Genomic DNA, 24,608 nt, shown 5'->3' on the forward strand with positions numbered 1-24,608 from the left:
TTGAGACAATGATGCATATTGCTAATCAACTGAACATACTGTAATTGATTTACGGATCAATCAGAGCCTAACGTGCCCGGAGGATGCCTTAACCACAAACCACTAAAGTTTTGCGAGGTGAGAAGCTCCAGCTATTATTAACACCAATCTCATCCAGCAAGGAGTCTAAATAGATGACATCAAATCAACGAAGGAATATAGATATAAACAAAAATGAAATCTTACCAATGCGGATGGGGAAAGTCATCACTTGGCATAGTGAGATAAAAATAATGATCATCAGGTGGTCAGACAAATAACCCAGTTTCAAAGAGTTTCATAGTTACCACTGAGTCTTCTTCTATGATATCACATAGGTGATACGTGTACCATCATCAGCGCTACAACCCGTCAAATGAGTGATAACAGTATACCTAAACTGATCATTATGTATTGTATAAAAGTGAGATGATTTGCAACACTTTACCATACGGGGCGGGATCCGAAATACTGCAGAGAGAGCAGCCATTATAGAATACATGCATGAATTTGGAAGCCCATCATGTTTCGAAAGTGACCACTGCGATTTGTGCATAAATTCTGAAAATAACCGATATTTCTCCACCGGACAGCACGCCATGGCAGGGGGCCATCGCGCCCTTGACCGATTTGGGACGAGTGCCGTGACTAATCCGACGTTCTTTACAATCCTCGCGTTGCCATCGTTACTTATTCCTTTTCACCCAAAATTAGCACATATTACTGCACTACACCGGAAGTGATCAACAAGTTCGACAGCACAAGCACCCGTGCGTGCCAACGAATTCAATTTTTAGTTCACTGGTTCTTTTGTTTTTATTTTTACCTCAGCTGAGGAGACCATTAGATATCAATACCTAATTCTTTTTGCTTCTTCTTCTTAATTTGTTGTTTACCCGTCTCGGGTACATCGCTTACTTTCATATACCATTTCATGGTGTACATAGAATCTCCAGTGATAATGACAGAGTGTAATCCAGTTGGATGAGAAGTATGAGGCATTTCAATCATGCAATTGCCCCCCGCCCCCTCCTTTCCATTAAAACCACATTTAAATTCAGGGTAATAATAATGGCAGGGCCCTCTGGTAGAGCAGTGTCAACACTAAGGAGGCTACCCTAGATAAAGAAGACCCTGTAATAATAATAATAATAATGATAATGATAATAATAATAATAATGATAATAACAATAATAATAAAAATAATAATAATGATAATGATAATAATAATCAAAAAAACGATAATAATGATAATAAAAATTATTATCACTAACCATCATCATCATCATTATTATTGCCATTGTCATTGTCATTCTTATCATTTCAATACATTTTCACAGTCGAATAAAAGTGGAACACACGTTTATAGTGAGATATCACCATAATTTCCTACTTGTCATGCATCCATTGATTCACAAAGTTGAGTTACAATAGTAGAATAGAGTTCACAGCAAAGAAGGGGTTGTGTACGTATACTCAGTAAGTGTTTGTGTGTGCGCGCGTGCGTGAGTGTGTGTGTGTGTGTGCGTGTGTGTGAGTGTGCTAGTATGTGTGTGTTGTATGTGTGTATGTGTGCGTATCCATGTGTGTAGGAGGTTAAAGAGATTGAAATCGTATTAGCGGACATTATGTAACACATGAATCTCATGATCGAAGAACGGTGCAAGGAATGAAGACGTCTACTGTAATTAGTCTTTCCTTTTTCGGTTATTAGAGGGGAAATTCAAAATCGACCACAGAATTAGATGAAGCCATAGGGCTGTATAAGGTCTGGCAACGACGAAACATTTGTGTTTCAAGGTTTGTAAAACGCACGCCTTAACGTTTACACATGACACATTTATAGACAACTAATGATATGCCATCATAAATTACAGCTTAATAATTATTACAGTTTCCATGAAACTTCTGGCGCACAGTATTACTTTCTGACTGAGTTATCGTATACAACAATGATCGAAATTCTTTTGCAGTTAAAGAGATTAGAAACATCGCCGCGTACATTTACAAAGACTCCCTTTTCCTCTTGCAGCAATTCTAGTTAGTAGAATCTCTGGCATAATGGCAGACAAATATGTTTCTGTGCCTCAGATGAGTTGTGTGTGTGTGTGTGTGTGTGTGTGTGTGTGTGTGTGTGTGTGTGTGTGTGTATGTGTGTGTGTTTTAGGGGGAGGGTTTAAAGCAATTTCAATAACTAAAACTAAATAATTGAATCGCCCAGTTTCGGTAGAGGTTTTTTTCCCCAGTCTAATTAAATAAGCACATAAATAAACCTACATTCAGAGATCAACGAGGATGACTTGCGCATTAAAAAAAAATAACATGCAGTGCTCTACAAAATTCGCCTTCTTTTAATGGAAAATAAAAAATACAATCGAGAGTTCCCCACAACTCATCAGGAAGTGTAAAAAGATCATAATTGGCCACTTTTAAACCACTATTGTCATTGAGTGACATTTTTATTGATGACGGCGACTGTTTCATTTGAGTTACTTTGACATTAACACTCCAACAAACATGAATGAGGCCCACGTGTTTCGTTCGAGTGTATTTGCGTCGAGTCTTGTGTAGAATCTACCTAATATCTGTAAGTATCACGTAAAAGATTATCGAATCACATCATCATCACGAGCCCTCCGTGAAACAGGTGGCACTGCCAATCGAGAGGCGGTTTGGCAGAACCAGGCGTTTGGCCCACGCCATGTTTTCGGCCCGGACTGCAGCCTTAATCCCGGGACACAGCAGCTGTGCCTCAACGCCAGAGGCATTGCGCAAGGTTGACACCGCAAAGATGTTGGTCTTAGGTGATCAATGCTGATCCAAGGATTAAGTGAAGCGCAATTTCCGCAGGAATCGTTAACCTCTCGTTTGCGTGACGTTTCATACTGTCTCCCAATCATGCCCACGTCTACGCGCATGCCCAGCAAGCTTTTACGCAAGGTATAACACAGTACGCGCTGGTATTTTTCTCAATGCTGAGCTTCAGAGGGCGCATTTATTATCTCCAGCATAGCAATAATACCATCTCCCTCCCCCTCCCAACCTGTCTTACTTCTTGACTGTAGAACACTATTCGCCATACTTGTCTCTGAGAATCTATCAAGAACGTGATCATTACAAGGCGCCTGATTCTAAAACGTTTGTCCATGAACATAGTGCTGTAGCAACAACATCCACGTCAAATTCGCGCTACTGTTGCCTGATTTACTGCGCATGTGAATGAAAACTCACATCAAAGACAAGTGCTCTATATTGCCTTTGATATTACATTCTCATCATATTATCATACCATATAAAAAATACAGAAAAGAAAAACTGTCCTTCGAGTTCAATATGCGCAACATTCCGTATTAGGCATGTTGAGATGGGTATAAATATCGTTAAGAAATCGCGTTGAATTTAAACACAAAAGCGAAATATCTATTCGACGGTCATTACCACACATTATGAAAAGAGGAAGATGATAATGGGGATATCAATAAACATGCATTTGATATGGCAGGGTTTCGGAATGAAATTGCACCTGTTGACCTCCCGAACCATCACTGGGTGCCGTCTTCTCTCAGTCCCTGTGATAAGGGCACGTGGTATAATGCTATTACAAGATTAGCCGGCTTGACACGTTATTATCTCGTTACTAGAAATCAAGTTTTAGTGATTTAGTGGTATACAAAAAGAAAACCTAAGTTTGTTGAAGAAAAAAAAAACACCTTCAAGTGTTCAACTTATTATAATCATGGTCATCAACTCCCCATAATACCGACAGTCACATTTTCCCATATCATAAGAATATCGACATATAGCAACGAGCTATTCGTCTGGTCCTCCTTAATGTTTCCCAATAATTGAAATCCAGTTTGCACGTACTATTTGTTGCCTTGTGGGGCAAGTCTTAGGCAAATTTTCAGCTTGCCGACATATTAATTTTCATACAAAATTGCAGAAGAATGCGTAAGGTTTGGATAGATAATAACAGTATGAATATCATGTGCATTTGTAAAACATTGTTCTCTCAAGGTCTCACGCCTATAGAGGATGGTCATATCTTTGCTTCATCTCATTCTAAAGTAATGTCATGAGTGCAAGTAAACATTACTGTTCTACTAGTAAATTAATCAAACAGTCTCGAATGTAATCTAAACATCTTGAGGGATTTTGCCTACTTTATCTAGGTTTTGTTTTGTTTTTTCCTGGGGAGTAAGCCGAGTTTTCATTTCATTTCATTTCATTTCATTTATTCCATTCTCATTTTTCTTTCAACAAAACATAACACAAAGTAAATCAAAAATTCAGTCATAAGCATATGTGACCCTGCACCACAAATTTTTTTTTGTTAAGACCATATTCCGAAAGAGCAGACTTTAAGCTTTAAAATGGTGTATAACTTAAATCAAATGGACTCTCCTAACCTATCTAAATATTGGAAAGAAAGCACAAACTCAAGAAAAGTGTTAACTGAGAAAAGAGGCTCTGACAGTGTCTATTCAAGCTCTTAATCTTTACCAAGCCGTGCTGGCTGTGCGATGAATGGGACAAAAAACAGGAAGTAAACCACCAGACTAACAACAATGAACGGATTATCAGATTACATTGAAATTGAGCATGCCTCATTAACACATTCAGTTCATAATTAATGCCAACTTTCAAAGCAGTAGCATTATCCTTTCAAAACTTATTAGAGTTGAAAGTGAAGAGTGTGTGCAAGGTTTTTCAGAAATGAAAAGGGGACTCTAAAGACACACCTGATCACACTATTCTACCAAAAATGTTTGAGATAGACTGCTTAAAAACACACTTCCCTGCCCGTTTTATGATACCAAATTCGAGCATAATGTAAAAGAAGACTTGCTCTTTCAGAAAATATGAAAAAGTCAAGATCGGCTAGGTTGACCCATTTCATTTATTTTCAGTTCTCACGCAAAATCAGTGTGTGCGACTTTTTGTTCGTTTTGTGATGCACGGTCACATATATACATTACAAAGTATGACAATCAATGGTAATAAACAAACTAATAAAGATATGAACACATACTAGAATTACAAAGTTATGTTTGAAGGGTAAAAAATGAGAACTGAGTGGTCCACTAAAAAGCATTGCTTGTAGATTGTGAACCACTCTAAAATATCTTTAAAAATACTTACTATAATTACAAGTACATAATACATAATACAAAAAATACGACAAAATGAAACAAACAACAGAGTCACAACAACATGACATGACTAAACTGAGGGGGATACCATTGAAAGGAATAGAGCAAAAACAAAATTAAAGGAAGAAAGGAAAGAAAGGAAAGAAAGAGAGAGAGAGAATGCCTACACGCTGAACAAGAGAAACGGAGGAGGGGATTGAGGAAGTATTTCGGACAGCTGGTGACTGCACGCAGCTGTGGAAGTTTAAACGAACTAATCTTTTGGCAACTACATGTACAATGATTTCATTTTTTTTTAAGTAGATAATCTCAAACATTCTACTCTGCAAATTTCCCCAGATACAAGTATAATCATCATCTTATGTGATTTAATGAAAAACTCACTTGCATTCGCCATACTTCATTCAACCGCTTAATGATAAATGGAGTTTACCCGCGCAACGATAGAAGTTAACCAATAAAGGGCAATGCATTCTTGAATGGTGGTATTCTTTTATAAGGAAAATGAGGACGAATGATTTTGCTCGGTTCGCGTGATGTCATCACACACAATCCTTTAATGGATACCCATCTTTAACATGTTGATGACGACAGAGTCTGCATTGCCCTGAGATGATTCACAAAATGATAATGACCATAATAATGGTAGCCCTCCATCATAATCATTGCGTATTTCTACCTGAGTAAAATTGATGACAACAAGAGTGATGGAGATGATGATATCAATACCTTTACTCTTATCAGAATTACAGCTGATCATTTCAAATGTTATCATGATAATATTTATAATACGCATATTACATTTATTTGTATTCATAGCATCGCATATACTGGCTGAAAATTGACCACAAGTTAAAACCAAAAATTATGGCCAGAATGCTGTCATAGTTTGGATTTGGAGAGCGACACGAAAAAATGTTGTCAACGAACAGTGTGCGCATTATGTTTGAAAGACCATGCAGGTCAAATCAGGTTTAGAAACGGGTGAATTTACTGGTAGTATTTGCTTTGCAGACACGACAAGGAGGAATGAGTTTTCAATTATATAATGGTTGAACAGATCAGCACCTAGTGAGACCACAAAAACAAACCTTATTGCTCTTTCAGGAATATTTCGCACAAACTGAAACATAGTTGACTGAAGCGTGCTTTAATTCTGTTTTGTGATAGTTCTCTCAAAAGAATGTAATTCATGACAACAAGATTATCTTTCATATAAAAACGATATGAGCCTAACATTTATATAAAGAGTTTCAAACGTTATAGTCAGATCGTACAAACATCAAAATACAGTTTAGCATATAATGAATACAAAAGTGATTATAACAGATTATAACACAATGTTACTTTATATTCTCCCACTTTCTCCGTTTCAACCTTGTCGTCTGTATATAGATCCCGGCACCGCGTGTTACTGCGTAGCTCAGATTCACCCGTTACCAAAATCGAACTTAACACGCACCGAGCTACACGAATCGCCCGACTTTGCCCCAACCACAGAAGAGTTGGAGGAAGCCAAGATAGCTGCTTACAATGTCTCTCAAGATATAAGTAAGACATCACTCATATCATCTTTCTTCTGATTCTAATTTTCTGTCAGGGCCATTTTCAGTTCTTGAGGTCGTGACGCGTTTGAACTTGAGCGAGTTTTAAACTGGGGCGGCTAATAAGTCAAGAGGCGGTTGTCTGTTCGTTAGATCAGATTAGCGAGTGATCTATATTCAGTGCAAATATTCCCCTCCCCTCACACACACACATGCACACACACACGCGCGCGCGCACACACACACACACACGCACTCACACACTCACACATCATACATTTTTTCACTTCCATATCTTTCCCCACCACCTCTTTCTTATCTCCTTCCCCTCTCTGTCTCTTCCTTTCTCTTTCTCATTCTTCTACTTCCATCCTCCCTTCAGTTTATTTGAGTGTGTGTGTTTTACTTTATTAAACTCTTCCTTCAACCTTGTCTTTCTCTTCAGCCTCGAAATTCGGTTTTGTTCGTCAATACTTCCATGAGATGATTTTGTAATGATGTTCTACATAGACCATTTGTAGACAATGAAATCGGAATTTGTTCCTTGTGTTATCACACAAATAGGGTAAATACTAATGTTTAAACAACATATCCTTTGCCATTTCACAGGCGCAATATTGTTTCAACGATTCACGTTGCGTGAAAAAAAAAAGATAACGTTCTCTTCATAAAAAGAATTCAGTTTCTTTAAAAGGTAAGGGGAATTCATGACGATAGTGCCTACAATATTATTAATAAAGTTAGTCATTCTCATCCGGGATACGTCACCGCAGGAGAGGGCTAAAAACGGGTCAAGGCGTGATTTTGCGGCAGGGCCAATAAGCCATATTATTTGGCCGAACGACTTGTAATCTTCCAAACAGTTTTTCCCTCGTTCCAGTTAGTCTGTTATTGTTTGTTAATTGACAAAGAAGGGATTTATGCACACCTTAGCCATATCATTGCAATAGATTTATGTTTCGCAAAACAACGTGAATGCATGAGAAGAAATTTCCGTGGGAGCATTTCCAAACGGCAATCCCAACATCTCTTGCCCTTTTCTTTGCCAAACAAGCAGGACGGGGGTCTTGTCTCAGGATAAAAACGACCTCACGCACAGCTGTGTTTTCGTGAGTGGAATAAACGTGATACATAAACTCCGCTGCGGGATTATGGGAAGTAATCACCAATATGAGTCAAAGTGTCTTTTATTTTGCGAAGATGGGAGGGGCGTAGAGTTCGTCAATCTCATTCCTAGTCTGAGAGGGAGGGCGGGGGGGGGGGGGGGATTGAGGCACTCGCAGCACCCTTGCCCCGTAGGACCGTGTCACGAAGGATAGGGACAAAATGCGCTATTTTCTCGAAAAAAATAATTTCCTCTTTGCATCCCTCGTTATGTAAGCAGCGATCCAATCAGGAAGTCCCTTCGTTATTCCTAATTCTTTTCTACGAAACCGACGATGGATAATGTAAGCTTTCTTGCTCGACTGAATGCATTCGTAAGTGCATAAAATCGACATGAAAATGTTAATGACATTAAAATTGTACATGTTATGTCGATAACAAAAGCTATCGCATAATCTGTTCTTTGTTATACATGTAATATTACTTTTCCTTTTGTTGACCGATGAAACACCCAATGATTATGTTATCGGTAGGTTTCTATGACAAACTGAATACAATGTGATTGTACACAATCAGTTCGGAAGTATGATGAGATTATTAGTTACGTTTGAAAATAAGGTGATTAAACTACTGTAATATCTAAATGCAATTCCGCAAATTACACATACAAAGAGAACAGCTCTCAAAGCATAAAAAGTCAAATACAAGTATCATTTCCAAAAGATTCACTGTATTGTAATTTCATTCGCTTGTGACCATTGTTTACCTTCATCTACTCAGCGTTGTCATTTATCATTTTCATTTTCGACGATTATGGTGTATTCCATCCCACAATCTAGCACAACTCAAAATTATGCATCTACACAATCATCTCAGAAAATGATGGTGTCTTCATTATCCGATGTTGACCATTTCTGCGTGATTGTTTATGACGTTGTCTTTTTTTTTGTTTATTAATTTATTGTTGTTGTTTTTAAATTTTCAAAGTGTTGCCGACACTACATCTTGGCATACACGCTTTCACCATGTGTCAAGAGAGAGAAACCGTGCGTCATGAGGCTCTGTCAGCTAATTAACTGCCAAGACTTCGGAAACTATCAACGAGTTGTCTCATTTCTATAGCACTTGGCACTGCCCGCCAAGGAAATTAGCGACAGTGGGATTCTTCGGATATGATTAGACATCACACCGATTTAAAGGCATTATTTGCCATTTGCAGATGAAACAAAAACCCAGCTATAATAATGCTTCAAAATATTTACAAATGTGAGTTAGGGATAGAAACAACTAACGTTAAAAATGTTAATCAGTATAATCAATGTTAATTATTGTTAAATATACAAAATGTGGGAACAATAGTTGTGATAAAATTGTTTCTAGAATAAACTATCTAGAGTTATGGTTTATTGAGAAAAGTAGTGATATCTTCTTATATTTTAGGCTTTATCGCGAAATGTTCATATGGTAGGGTGTTTAGTGATACAACTGACCTTATACACATAATGCATCAAGTGAGATAACTTGAACACTTTTAAATCACTGCTCCCAAAGAATTGTCGTCTTTGCTGTTGTCGCTCGCCAGCTAGACAATACAAAGCATCTTTCCAATAATACCAGATCACATACAGAAACTTGTCAGACGTTGTTATTCAGTTTAATTTTTTTTTTTTTTGTGCAGCATATAAAGATATCTACTGATACCCGAATTCTTCAATGACCTGTCAGCTTTGCATGGAGATGGATTAAAATATACCCTGGTTTCTGAGCCATGTATACAAAATGTAAGACGCAGTACGCACGTTGCCACATGGCACATTATATCGTGAAAACAGAAAAGAATCTCATGCCATTTTAGTCAGCATGATTATACAAGCTATCACCAGGACGACAGCAAGTGAAAATAATGGACATACAGGATATCCTTACTTAGTGCCATTAGTATCAATAGCATCCTGATGGGATCGGGATGAAATATAAACAACTTAACTACTTGTACAATGACTTATAGCTCCCGGTTTTACATTCAGTGTTGTATATACCTTTTGAAACGAAAACTGTATCACCCAATGGGAAGGATTTACTGGATAATGATATTCCAACATCGTTATGTCATATCAAATAGAAAGCAGTTTGCATCGTGTATAAAACAGGCACTAATGCTAATATAAATATGTTCGTCAAAAAGAAGAAAATGGTAAAGGTCGGAAGCAACAGGCACTTGAGTTTGACAAGTTGAATCTAAGCATGAAATGAGTTTTTGGAGGATAGCTCACTTTAGGGATACAAAAATCGGAAGGGGAAAAACTGACGTTTTTGCCAAGTTTATCAATTTAATTTGATTAATATTTACTCAAACTACTTGTCATTGTCATCGTTACAATGGAGGTATTGAATCCATTAAATCGCGTTCCCCGACCCCGACTCCGACCCCTTATTAAAAAAAAAAAAAAATTACAAAATAACAACAAATGGTGGGCATGGCATGGTCATGGTGGGCACCCTTAAACCAAAAAATATAATGAGATAATAAACGGTCGATGATCATTATGTGGTATGAAGGGCGTAATATATTATTGCGAATGGCCATTGTAAAAATTAACAATAAATTGAATACAGCTGTCGAAATGAAAAAAACAAACAAACACATTCGCTTCAATTGCGACTTTTTAATTACTTCGTTCCCGTTAGACAATGCCATTTTCTTTTCCTCTTTGTGCTAACTGACATCTGTTATACAGGCACAATTTATCTATGGATTAATGACACAAAATTTACAATAATTGTTTACGAATATTTCGAATACGATTTTCCGTTATCAAAGATTTTCACCAACAAAGCATGCTGTGAGATTATGTGCTTTATTTGTTGTGTTCAGCTGAGTTCGGTCAGAATTATGCTAAAATTGTTTTTGCCTGCCTGCAGGAAAATAATTCAGCATATGATTTCTTTAAATCTAGAATAAGTCTAAATAGGATTGTCTGTTACAAATGAATTGTAGTGATACAATAGACGATGAAATTACATGCGTGTATACTTGTCTCCTTGTTTTTGGTTGACTTCAATCAGATTTATGCGGATTAATCTCCGTTCCTATATACAGGCAAAATTGAAATGTGAAGTTTACGAACTAAAAACTAATTCATTATCGAGTACAATATTGTCTGTTATAAATCTCTTTCCCTTAAAAAAACAAAACAACAAAAAAGACAGATTGTGCGTTCATCAGCCCGTGGGTAGGTAATAAAAAATGTAGCATGATTTCTTTGGCTCTAAAATGAAACTGATTTATTATAAGTCGGATTATCTGTTATATGAATAATTTCATTAACACAATAGACAGTGAAATTGTGTGCCTTGTGTTCAAACGCAACTGTCCGTTATCAATCATTTCCACTTCCCAATGAACAGTGAACAAATTGTGCTTTTGCCTTAAATGAGTTTAGACATTCGCGGATCACAGTAGCTGGCAAAGTAAAAGGATAAAGTTTGTGAGAGAGAAATTAAAATACAATTTAGTATTGTGCATACGATTTTCTGACAACAATATCACTTTGCCTCATTGACACAATCGACAAATTCCTATTTATCCCCTTGTTTTGTTTTGGTTTAGATTATTTCAGAATAGCAGTCGAGACTGGAGAATGAATTTTACCAAACAAACATTGTATGAAAATAATTCATTTTGAGTACGATTGTCTTTCAATTTTCACTTATACAGATTAAATGTTTTCCTCCTTGTTAAGAGCCGATATCAGTAAGAATTATACGGCACACTCTGCGTTCTTGCTGACGCACACACGCACGCACACACACACACACACACACACATGTTAATTGTATGAAATGAATATGGAAATGATTCAGTTCCCTAGAAGTATGATTTTTGCTATCTATTAGTTTCAGCAACACAATGGGAAGAGAAATTGTGTGTTTGCCTCTTAGTTCGTAATAGATTTCATTCGCATTTACAATAGACATTAAAGGAACTTAAAGTGTGCGCGTTTTGAAGGTGCTACGTAATTGAGTATAAGTACGTCTAACTTGGCGTCATCAACAAAGAATGCTACACCACGGTCTATGAATAGGATACAAAGGATGTGTTTAGATTAGTGATATTTTGGGGTGCCGTCGAAACTGATTTTCCTTGCTTGGTGCTATTTGGATTTAAAGAATGGACGTTTATCACATGCTTGTCATCTGGGCGTTGGTCAATGTGATTTGCGTTATAGATTGTGCTCCTTAACAATATGAATTCTGTTTGAAGCATATTTACATACAAACCAATACCATTTGTTGTTTGAATCCAATTAATCCAGAGATCGAGAAATGTTCAAGTATGTGTATTGTATAAGAGAGGCCCAACTTTCTTTATTCTTTATAAAGCTTGAACAAAGCTATCTTGGTTTTCCGACCAAGATTAAATGAAGAACCGACCTATTCTTTGCACATGTTATTCATGCTCATGCCATCCAACTGTAAGACTAATTATGCATGAACATTTCAAGGCCCTGTCACACCTTTCCGGGTAAGCTACGCGGGCTTGTTGCGAGTAGGGATTTTCCAGCATGCAGGAGAATTTTCTGCGAGCGGACAAGGATGTTGGCGAGTTCCGTCATTGCGTCGTACTGCTAGACGCGCGCTACTTACCTGCTCCTTGCGTGCATTCCGTGTGACCTGCGTGAGAGCTTTGAAACCGATCCATTTTCAGCTACGAGCGACATTGGGGGACTGCGAAGTATCTGCGTGGGAGTTGCCTGCGAGGTGCTGCCGCTAAGGACCTCCTACTGGTGTTCTGCGTGTACCTCTGCGGGCAACCCTTCGCGACTCGCCCTGAACGAGTTTTTAGCATGCTCAAGTCCTTGTCACACCGTGTCTGGGGAAGCCTTGCGGGTTGACTCGCGGGGAAAAAATTTGCTACCCGGACCACCCATACAGTTGGCAGTAACTAGCGCGTATCTCGCCCGTAGTTGCAGGAGGTGCGCACGCAAGTCCAATTAACCCGCAGCCTATATAGATTTGAGCATGACCAAATTTTTTTTTTCCGGGTGAGTCGCGGGGATTGCCCACAGAGGTCCACGCAGAACGCCAGTAGAAGGCCCTTAGCGACAGCACCTCGTAGGCACCTCCCACGCAGATACTTCGCAGTCCCCGTATGCGGCCAAGATATTGACATTCTGTGGGGTCGACTTCTGCTATTCCTTCAGAGGGATTTCTTCACCGAGTTGTCAGCTCTCACTCGCCACCCATGCGCATTAGGGTGTGACAGAGCCTTTGAAGTCGTTCAAAATCTACAATGGAACCATCAGACATCGGTATCAAGTTCGCGGGGTGCTGCTCTACGCTCCGAATAACAGCTTTCTATCCACGTAGATGGCGCTTTGCTGTTTGCATTGACAATGATTGATTTCGATTTGCGGATTTTTTGAACGACATTAAAACTCAGTTGAATGGCATAAGCGGTTCCATGACATTTGCTTCTGCGACAATTGCTCCCATGAAATGTCTGCCAAAACATAAATTTTACCTACAAATGTAACCCTAACCCTAATACTAATCCTGACATGAATCTAAACCTAAATCCTATTAAAGCCCTTACCCTAACCCCAAGTCCTTTGAGAAAATAAGACCGGATCGATGTCGCAGGAGCAAATGTCGTTTCACCTGCCTTATAAACCCAAAGCTATTGTCTGTAGAGTTCTAATATGTGAACAGTTTTATCCTATTTTCGTGTAGTGCTTTGCTTTTCGTTAGTATCAGTCTATTCATAAACGCAAACACAATGATCCCTGCTGTTATCCACGATTTAGTTTGTGAACACATTTCCTCAAAAAATGACTGACATTGATCAAAACAAGGTTGTGCACAGAGCATCGATTCTGAGAATCTACTCCCTACAAGCAGTCCTTTCATGTAGATTTCTCACATTTCACATGTACTCATTCGCTTACTGTTATTATGACAATTCTGTACGTTCAATTCTTAATAATGTCATAAATTTAACTCTCTAATTAGAAATGATGTGAGATGCGAATGAGGTCCATACATTATCCTCGCACGTCTACGTATTTTTGTCAACGCATCTATTCATTTAATCAATCAATCAATCAATCAATCAATCAATCAATCAATCAATCAATCAATCAATCAATCAATCTTCCTATCTATCTATCCATCAATCTATCTGTCTATCTATGCATCTACCTATCTATAACTCCATATTATACGTTCATATATCTGTTTATTTGCTTTTTCTTGTCTAGTTCTCCAGTACCAACTCTCCGCTGCACAGCATGAGATCGCGAGACTCAGACAGCAGCTTGCTGATAATTCCAAGCAGAGGTACGTAGAGGGCGCAGCTCAACAGCGGTGTAAAATGGTTTTTCGTGTATGTATGTATAGGCCTTTTGTATATTCATGTATGTGGTATATGTTATGGGCGGCAGGTAAAGATGGTGGCAGTCAACACGTAACACGCATCATCATCAGTGACACCTAAACAAAAAACTGTATCACCACCAGACTTCTTTGAGAACGGCAACTTGACAATTTTATTCTCACCCTCGAGTGCCATGTCTGTCTTCGAAAACTCTCGAAGCTTTTCTACCCCCCCCCCCCCCCGGCTTAGCATGCTACACTCATTTACATAAATACATATCCATGAAAATGATATCTATGCATACATAATGCATGTATTATGTGTGTATGTATGAATGCAAGAGTATAACGTGTGTAGGAGTGTAAATGATCTTTGAAGACGAAATTTAGTGCCGTTTGTTCTTATTGTCGATTTAAACAGACAAATATTACTCGGGGCGAAAGTTTGTACAGATCTTGTCAAACGATGAGTATGAACATGTAGTATGCGGAAAATAGAAATATTCACTGAGCGTGGCTAATAATTTGATCAAAGAACGCTCTCGCCAACACTTTCATTACTCTGAAGCGAAGGATATCAAAGTGCATGTTAGCAATACTTTTATTTCCGGATATTTCAGAACAGGATAACATACTCAATTATTCTTATCATTAATTTTAAGATTTATTCAAACAATACAAGTTCCTTATGGTTGCATGCATCCCATCCACAGTCACATCACTTCAGAATATAGAATGGATTAAAGGCAGAACTAAGCTTTTGGTAGAAGAAAACAAAGTACATCATGTCTTTACATAAAGCAGGAGTAGCGCCACCACCGTCTAATTCGGTCAACTTTTTTTTTTCTTCGAATTCAGTTCGAGTCATTGGGTAACTTGGTTTTGCACAGGATTTGAGTGAGAGATAACGAGATACTTCGAAGTCACTAAAGAGAGAGAGAGAGAGAGAGGGGGGGGGGAGAGAAGGAAGAGGGAAGTGGGAAGGGAAATAACCGTAAAATCCCTTGATTTTAATTATTATTGTTCATTTCTATCTGAGAAGATGGCTGGATAGCCTATATTCAGCTATGCTAAGCTGGTCTTCCATGGGGTCCAGTATGATGTGAGGTGGGACCACTTCACCGGGTTAAACACCCTGCCCTTTGCGATGAATGAATGAAGCGGGATCTTTTACGTGCATGAGTTGTTACTCTCTCATACACGGAACCTCCATTATATGTCCTATCCGAGGGACAGAGTGTTTTGCCTCTTGCTAGAGGAGACGGTATGTTTAGACTCAACATTGCTCAGTCCAGACTTGGGCTCGAACCTGGATCTTTGGGATCGTGAGGCAGACGCGCTACCGACTGAGCCAGCTCACCGCCCTTGTTGAAGCCTTATAGGGATGCGAAATCATGAGTGTGCTTTAGGAGGAAAGCTGCAATTATAAACATCATATCGAGGGTAGAGAGTAGAGTAGAGACGGATTCAGAGATTTCTAAATATACCCAAAGGTCAGTATCCAGGGTAACTTAAGCAATTAGTCATTGCACCATTGTTGCTATGACTACGGTACAGCGCAGGAGATAATGAAAAGTGAGAAGTAATCGGCTGGGCGTACTGTCATGGTGGCTACAACTGGACAATGCGGCGACCCATAAATAAGTGTGGGATGTACAACGCGACCCTACTTGACTCATAACATTCAAATCATCTTCATCCCTCAGCGGATGTGATGGTGAAAATTACGTAATCAAAATGAATTCAGTACACACCATAACTCTCAAGCTTTTAGCTGTTAGGCAGTCGGAAGGATTGGGTATACATACAACACGTGGGCCAACCTGCAATGATTATGATGATGGTAAAATAACACATTCATTGAATTTGTCATAAACATGACAACTGATTTTACTGCTTGTACTACGCACTTCATCAATGGGTGATAGAAAAGCTTCGACCACAGTTATGGATACTTCTTCTTCTATTCTAGATAATATATAAAATAGTATGTGTGTTCTTCCACTTTCTTGATCGCATATCAATAGAAGAAGCACTACTTACTTTTACTACTGCTGCTGTTATATACTTACTAGTGGCAGCAGCAGCAGTAATGACATTTGTGGTAGCAGCAGCATGAGCAGCAGCAGAACTTGCGTTACGTCCGCCATAATCACTCAATCACAACCGCAATATCCCTGATATATTTTTACCTCTTTACTGGCTGCGACTGGTATTTTCATCAAACGATCCAAGTGATCTATAAGATCGAAACCTAGAGACCTTGACTCTTAGTGATGTTTGTACTGTGTGTTCGGCTCATATCCTCAAGACGTTACCACAGTCAGTCGGGTTAACAACCCTAAATGCCACCTGATACCAACTTCTCAGGATCGGCTCGCCCAGGGTCAGCTCGCCCAGGGTTAGCTCACCCAGGGTCATTACGTCGCTCCCAAAACGACCAACCCGCCCTCCTTTCTGATTTCCGAGCAATTCATGCAATGCATCAAAGTCGTTCAATCTGCAGTTTTTCGTATTTGGGGTCACAGGATTCGACGTCTCTTTCTCAAGACATTTTATACCAAAACAAAGCGTTCTTCCTCGATGCTTCTCTGCGTATGACTAATTTCGCGGCTAGAATGGTCTTACGTCGAGAAATAGCTTCCCTGGGGAACTAGAACTTTCGCAGTGTGACGCAAAACTTTTCCCCGATAGGAAACTGATTTTGTAATAGAAAGATCCTAAATATGCAAATCAGCAGTTTTACGTACATATTACATCGCGGTTACAGCACATTATTTTCTACGCAGATATTTTGTTTTACGTGTTTTTAATCATTATGTAATAATACATGGTCTTCTTTATCCAGGGTAGCCTAGCTTATGCGTGATGCCACTGCTCCATCACAGGGTACTGTATTGCCATTATTATGACCCTTGCGTTGCTAGGCACCCATTTATACACGTGGGTCGAGAGGGACGTAAATAGTGGGTGAAAACATCATGACCAAGAATGTAGGCACTACTTGACGGGATTGGAACTCGGGATCTCCGTTTAAAAGTCTTGCAAACTATGCCACAGTGCGCCCAACTATCTATCATTATAGTATTATCATGATTGTAATTATCAGTAGTTTTCTATCAAAAATAACGATATTCTATTATGATAATGGCTGTTATCATTATCTTAATCATCATTACTAAACAAGAATCGAAAATGTGTCGATACTGACAAATTAGGTGATCCGATGTATCCGGAAATAAATGTTTTGACCCTATCCATCACATCTGCGAGTTGGAGCGAATGACCATGTGATTTCTGACATCCTCATCAAAGAAAAGGGAATCGAAGCTGTCATCATGACTACAGATTTTAGAATTGAGATGGATCCACCGCCACGACCGTGAAAACGCAGCAGTAGGGGAGGCAAGTAACAGAGGCTGACTTCTAAATGGACCCCATAAATCCAGTCCTAGCAATGATAGGACAAGTATAGGTGTTGTCAGTGCTGCGTAGCATGGCAACTGGAGAAGGTCACACATTTAATTGAGTGTAATCTTTGGTTGCTCATCGTGCGTGGTACATGTACTTTGCTCATTTATTTTCATCCCCTCCTCCCCTCCTTTCTGCCCCTCCCTATTCCTCCCTCCTCCCCGTCTCCCTCCTACTTCTGTTTCCCCCTTAAACATATACTCCTTCTTCCTTCACCCTTCCTCTTCGTTGCTTCTTGCCCCCACCAGGCTGGATCTGATTCCCGTGAAGGTACACGAAGACATGCTGAAGACTGCCGAGGACAGGGCGGATAAGGCAGAACTGAAGGCATCCTTGTTGGAAGAGGAGGTGAAGTATTCTAATCTCACGTTTGATCTAAATTGAGCTTTGGATGCTATCTCGTCAGCATCCCATTATCACCATCACCATCACCATCATTATCATCATCGCTTTGAGTAAGAAAATAAATGATATTCATGTTCATGAACATTACGTAATCATAATAATTATTACCATCAGTGTACGGTGATTTGCAAAAGGAGACGACTGAAAGAAGAGTATAAAAAGATGTTTATTAGAGTCATTTATTGTCTCTATTTGATTGATATCATGATATCGTGTCTGTAAAGTGCACCAGCTAATTACCCCATGTTATTCTTATTCAGTTTGGAAATAATAACCGTAGTTATAATGTTATGTATCATTTCTCTTACTGTCAATCAGATTAAGCGACTTAAGGCAGAACGATCCCAAGCGCGCACATTCACGCCGGCTGCCATGCCCTCTATCACAGAGGCACCAGGAGAGGAATACGAGGAGCCACACCCTTTCCTCCTCCGGGATGCCGTCAACCCTCCTCGACCCTCTCCGAGGAAGCATGGAGTAGGTTTCTCATCGTCCATCACGACATCCACTCCTCGAGACAGTCGGAGGATGCTCAGGAACCAAGATGCTGATAAAGTCGAGATTCTTACGCATGGCGACCATATCGACAAGACCAGATTGCAGTCGCATTGCCATCAGAACGGCCACCCCAACCTCCATGTCAATGGTCAGCTCAACGGCCAAAAGGCCAGGCACAATAACGTTTCCTTTGCTCACACCGTACGTGGGATCAGCGTGATGCCCTCAGTGGTCCCGCAGCCCTTGCCGTCATCTCTCGCTGACACACCCGATTCGGAGAGGCGCTACCCCAGCAGCAATGGGCATTGCGAATCAAGAGTCTTCAGCGGCTCACAGACTCTCGGACGCAACTTTGCTCCCTCGCAGAAGGCATTCCGCAAGCGCGACGGAACCATGAATCTGTCGGGTTCCAGTACTGTCAGCAACATGGCGCGCTTGGCGTCAAAGCCCAAGATGCGACGAAGGCCCAGCGTGCATTCCCTGGTGAGCCTGTCGGAGTCCATCGTCAACCTGGACGACAAGTGTGAACAGGAGCTGATGGAGGAGTTGGAGCGAGAGGAAGCAGAGAGAGCAGAGCAGGAGCGTCTGGAGAAAGAACGCGTCGAGAAACTGAACAAAGAAAACAAACAATCTAAACTCAAAGGGAAGCTGAAGAAAACGGTCAAGGCCTCCACCAGCAGAGCAACCGGTAAGTCACTTCTGAGTAGAAACAAGGCATCTAAGTCTTCGTCGCCGAAAAAGGCCACGCAGAGGTCTCTCTTGAGTAGGATGCAAACAAAGTTCTTCACAAGTCGAAGAAAGCCTGTCAGGCATATCTACGACCTGCCCGAGGTATCTACCTTAGAAACGTGTAGTCTGACGTCAGATTATGAGACGCCTGCACAGAAGATGCAGAGCTTTGCTGCCACGCCCTTAATTGGTAAGTTTGGCATCATCCCGCTTGCTCCGTGTTGCCATCACCATCTCATCTCATATCAGACCTTCTCGATTCTCACCTTCACGGCTCGCCCCTATCATTTCCTCTCAAGAATGTACTTGAAAATAAAGTATCTATCATCTTTAAATAAATTCATACGGACTTCTATTCTGTGGATCCACTATTAACAACCATTTCGTTTCTCTTTCACGATGTGCAGTGACGCCTTATCTAAACTTGTAACTAAATCTATACTATCCGCTCGTGTGAGATTTTAGCAGTACTCCACTTGACTCTCTTTTCTTACAGGAGACATATTCGTAGCAGTTCAATATATTTGTACCCTTGTCGTCATCGGTACTTTTCCGGCCACCAAAGTCTTCAATATGATTTTTTTTTCGGTCATGAAAATGTTTCAACATTGCTAGCTAACATTGTCACGACTACATTTAAAAGTTCGAGCGACCAAAATGAATTTCAGCCATGTTCCTGAGAGAATCCTTTATTTTTTATCAGTTTGTAAAAATTCCCCTGGGACTTTAAAGGAATCGCGCCGATTCTACTTTCTTTTTTTTAAAGTTTGGAGGGCGAGCGACCGTCCTTCTGGCGATGACAATTCAATCAAGTTACGGAATCGACAAGGAAGCGAGATGACTAAATTGCCGGGCGACTTTATTTCTAAGTTGTTGCATACCAAAAGACATGGCTTTTCTGGTTCTAGTTTATCGTTCCGCTGAGAAGTTCTTGTCACTGTTGCTACTGCGCCTCGTTTCTTTCTACAACTTTTTTTTTCTGTGTCCAAGTCCCTGAATTGGATGCGTCACTCTACACTGAATAGTGAGCATGCACTGTTGCTGGATGAGCTGATTAAGTACTTGAAAGTGACAAGATAGTCACTTGATATCACCTAATGTCAATTGATATGGGGAGCAAAGTAATGTAGTACAACGGAAAGACATCTGTATTAGGCTCTTATAAATCCTTCCATTTTTTTTTCCGAGCATTTAAACAAACACTCATGGACCGAATCGTTCTACTTTTCACTCTTCTGTAGTCAGATATTTTCAGTATTGACGTCAGAATCAGAGAGAAACCCAAACTATTCTTGCTCCTCGCGCTCTTCTGTATCCAAAACCTAGATTTCAAATGGAGCAACAAGATAACATATTTGAACTTGCCTGAAAAAAAAGGCGATGATGATATTAGTCAAGGTTCCATGACATTTCCTCCTGCGACAATTGCTCCCATGAAATATCTGCACGCTGTAAGCCAAACATAATTTTTGCCCACAAACATAACCCTATTAATCCTAATTCTCACGTCAAACTAAACCTAAAACCCTATCACAAAACCTAACCCTAACCCTAAGTTCTTGGAGAAAATAAGACCAGAGCAATTGTCGCGGGAGCAAATGTCGTGTCACCATTAGCCAAATGGCACAATTTTGAAGGGGAAGTCTATCCTAAAAGGAATAAAGAGATTCTTTTTTTTTTTGAATTTCCAGGAACTCTATTTTCATTTCAGCTAATCAGAAGTGTATGTCATTTTGTCTACCAGGTCTAACGCCTGTTCGAACAAGTCGAAAGAGCCGAAAGAAACCTCATGTATATCCCAGAGTGAAAACGCTCAAAAGGCGTTCAACCAGGGGAGCTAGAAGCAGACGACGAGCCCCACCTGGTCAGTAATTTCCCGCCATTTTAACCCTTCTCAAATCGAATGAGGTCTTGCACACAAGCTATTAATCAACGCATAATGATGTCGAATTATTAATGCCAGGTGTAAAAGAACATTTTGCTCCTTCTTGAATTAATTATTCTTTTCTATGCCTTGGAAGTATCGCATGGATTCAGTAATAGGCACACACTAATTCATATTCAACATGGCTTGTTGGCTAATCTTGGAGCATAGATGTAAGCAATTACGCTCGACGCCCGTAGAAAGCAATATCTGTCTTCCCCATGCTCCCCCTTTCCCACCTGCATGTTCTCCGCCATGCTTGCATGCCCGCGTGGATGGTTAGCTCGTCAATCTTTCGATTGCATGGTGTTTGAACGATTCAGTGTTTGGTTCTTTTTCAGTTATTTGCAGTCATCAAAGGTGGTAATTAGTCGTTACAACTGATTCAACATACTGTATTGATATGATGTATGCGAACCAAAATGTAAATTTTACATTTTGGTTCGCGTAGTTAAGTACTGGTATAAAACTTGATAGTAGATATCAAACTACCTGCTACCACGACTACCACTATTACTGCTGCTACTATTCCCACTTCTACAATTACTCTTAAATACTACTACCACTACTCCTTCTCCTATTACTGACCATCTAACGAAGTTGGAAACATTATGATTGCAAAAATGAGATGTACAAGCACTATTGCTTCATCATTATGGACATTTTATTGTACTACTACTGCAGTTACTGCCACAAGTACTACAATCACCAGGGTTATTTCTACTAAAGCATGCTACTGCTAATGACAATGATACTATATATTACTACCGCTACTACAATTGATACTGATACTACTACAGTAGGCCTACTACTGCTGTCACTATCTGCCACTATATACAACTGAACCACATAGGACAGCCTCGCCTATTTTATATGCCACTATATTCCCCAGCTATACTACTGCTGAATATTAAAGTTTGCGTTCTTCATGAACTTCAAGAAACAACTAGTTTTTATGTGTGAATCAGCTTCTTTCAAAATGACGCAGAAAGTTATTGAAACCAAGGACGGGGAATCATCAAAATTCTATTTAAAGAGGGAGAGAGAAAAAAAAAATTGGTCCAAGGTGGAGAGCGAGAAGTGAGAACAAAACAAGCTCGCTTTAACTACATTGTGACGACACAATGATGATTCTGCCTCTGAACAGCGGAATGCTGCTTGTACTTTATTATGTCAATGTATGTGTGATCTCCATGACCGAAAGAATAAGATGTGACGTCATGGAGCACAACCAACATCCTCCCTGACTGTGACGCCATAATGAATCCGTTGATATGGCAACCGTACAAACGCGGAAGATATTGCCGCAAGCTCCACGTGGGATCTCGACCACAATGTGTCCAACTCTTCAGAAACTCGGCCTCATAAGTTTCCCAACTTCCGGTGGTTTTCATGATTCACGTTTGACTCAGCTATGACCTTGGTCACAGTAAAAAAAGTATATAAAAAATGCAAAAAATTTGTCAACAAATTGAAAACTGACCTATAACTACGAACTCTACATTAATTGCATTATCGATTACGTGTATTTATACTGTACAGGCAACGAGACGGCCCTCGAAAGCTATCCCAATTTCCGGCAATAGTGTGAAAATTATGGCACACGAACCATCTATTATCAATACCGCGTCACCTGTGATTTGAAACAGTAAAAGGGTCATTCTTGATAATTAACAATTGCTATATAGGCCTATAATTCATAATTCTGGAATAAGTCTTTGTGTGAACATCACTTCATACAAGGTTTCCATGTAGATTCCGTTTTACATTGTGGCCATTAGTATCTGCGAAAGAGTGAGCAGAAAATATGGTAAAAAAATAAATGCAGTAGGCGATGAAGTAAAACAAAACGTCACCTAAGGCAAAACGTGTAATAGATGGTTCTTCACTACTAGTATTTGATATTGTTTTGATATGTGTTTACATTACGTCTTTTAATATCGGTTTCGAAAACAAAATATGAAAATCACATTCATTCTGTATAAATCATAATTGTATGCATTATACATTATGTATAACATAGCGTGATATCTGCTGCCTAGAGAGTTAAATGATTAAGAAATGGAAGTAATAAACGTTAAAGGAATGGTATAGTTTTTGGTTGAGATAGAGCTTCAGATTTTCAACCTTTTTGTGAGATGATACCATCCCTAAGTGTAATAAACGACGTATTTCTGACTGGTCGCTCTAAAGTCCACATGCAACAAAGAAAAAGAAAAAGAAAATCTCTATACCCGTAATATGAGTGAAAGCATGGTAACCCAAAGCTCTGACATTATTTTCCAAGACTGCTCATATTGCATGTCATACTTCAGATTCATTTCACCCATAATCACAAAGAGTGCGAAGAACATCCGGTCTCGTAGCATTGCTATGCACTGGTTTGTTTTATTGAAATGTTGATATATCCCTTTTCAGAAAATGACCTATTTGATGAGTCATTTCTGAAGTGAGAGCGATTAATATACTATCCGTTTGTTGATGAGTGGGATGAACATTTTACGAAATACAGATGTTGATTTATACGGGTCAGTGATGAGTTGTGGAAAATAACTCATCAGATAACTTTGTGATTAGAGTGATAACTTGTGGAATGAAAAAAAAATGCACATTTTTACAAGGAAAATACCCATTTCATACCATTAGTGCGTGTCCATATCTTCATATATTTGTTCGATAGGAGTGTTTAACATCTATAGATACAAATTTAGAGTATCTGGGGGAAAAAAGAAAAGAAAAAAGAAATCCGAATATGACTGATGTTGGGAGTTTTGATGACTGCATCCTTATAACCTTTCACACTAACCACACGTGATAACACTTTTTTTTTAAAGATAGATAAACCAAATCATCAAACTGAACAATACTAGAGATCAAATAAACAAGCCGTCCACATCATTGGCTTAGAAGTGGTGCCCTGGTTAAGATAAAAAAAAGCAAAATAAGCCGTGAGGGATAGATAAAGAGGGGCAACAACTCCAAGTTATCATTATAGGAAGGAAAAGCTCATATTCATTTGAGAGCAAGATTTTACTATTCTTCGAACTTATAGTTGTCATGCATGATATATTGAGATAAAGAGGACCGTACTTCAGTATTCAAGAAACAGGCTCTTTCTTTTTTTTTCTTGATGAAAATCATTCAAAACGAGTGTCGCAGTGATGACAGTATATAGAAACGACTCTGGAATGAGTAGAATCGAAAAAGTAAAGGATGAGGAAATACGATGGCATAGAATTTGTTCCTTACAGCCATTGTGAAAGAGTTCAGTGCTCGTGAAAATGAGATTGCTTTATGTTGAGCTCTTCTGAGACCGCGAGAGAAAAAATATATTGCACATTTGATGATTGCTAAAGTCAACAGGAGTACCAATGGACAGTTGTTCCC

The 24,608-nt window shown here is 39.3% G+C and overlaps 1 protein-coding gene across 1 annotated transcript in view; it reads left to right on the plus strand.

Moving 5' to 3' along the window:
* The window catches only part of LOC139741783 (uncharacterized), a 49,882-nt gene that overhangs the window by 524 nt on the left and 24,750 nt on the right, over positions 1 to 24,608 (plus strand). The window contains exons 2-6 of the mRNA XM_071652373.1: positions 2,666 to 2,794; positions 6,567 to 6,722; positions 14,080 to 14,158; positions 17,914 to 18,013; positions 18,389 to 19,487. Of these exons, the coding sequence (XP_071508474.1) occupies positions 2,666 to 2,794; positions 6,567 to 6,722; positions 14,080 to 14,158; positions 17,914 to 18,013; positions 18,389 to 19,487 (1,563 nt within the window). The remainder of the gene's footprint in view (positions 1 to 2,665; positions 2,795 to 6,566; positions 6,723 to 14,079; positions 14,159 to 17,913; positions 18,014 to 18,388; positions 19,488 to 24,608) is intronic.

Source organism: Diadema antillarum, unplaced genomic scaffold (genome assembly GCF_040938485.1).
Source record: "Diadema antillarum isolate AM-2024a unplaced genomic scaffold, OU_Dant_1.0 seq00000953_RagTag, whole genome shotgun sequence".
Lineage (NCBI taxonomy): Eukaryota > Metazoa > Echinodermata > Echinoidea > Diadematoida > Diadematidae > Diadema > Diadema antillarum.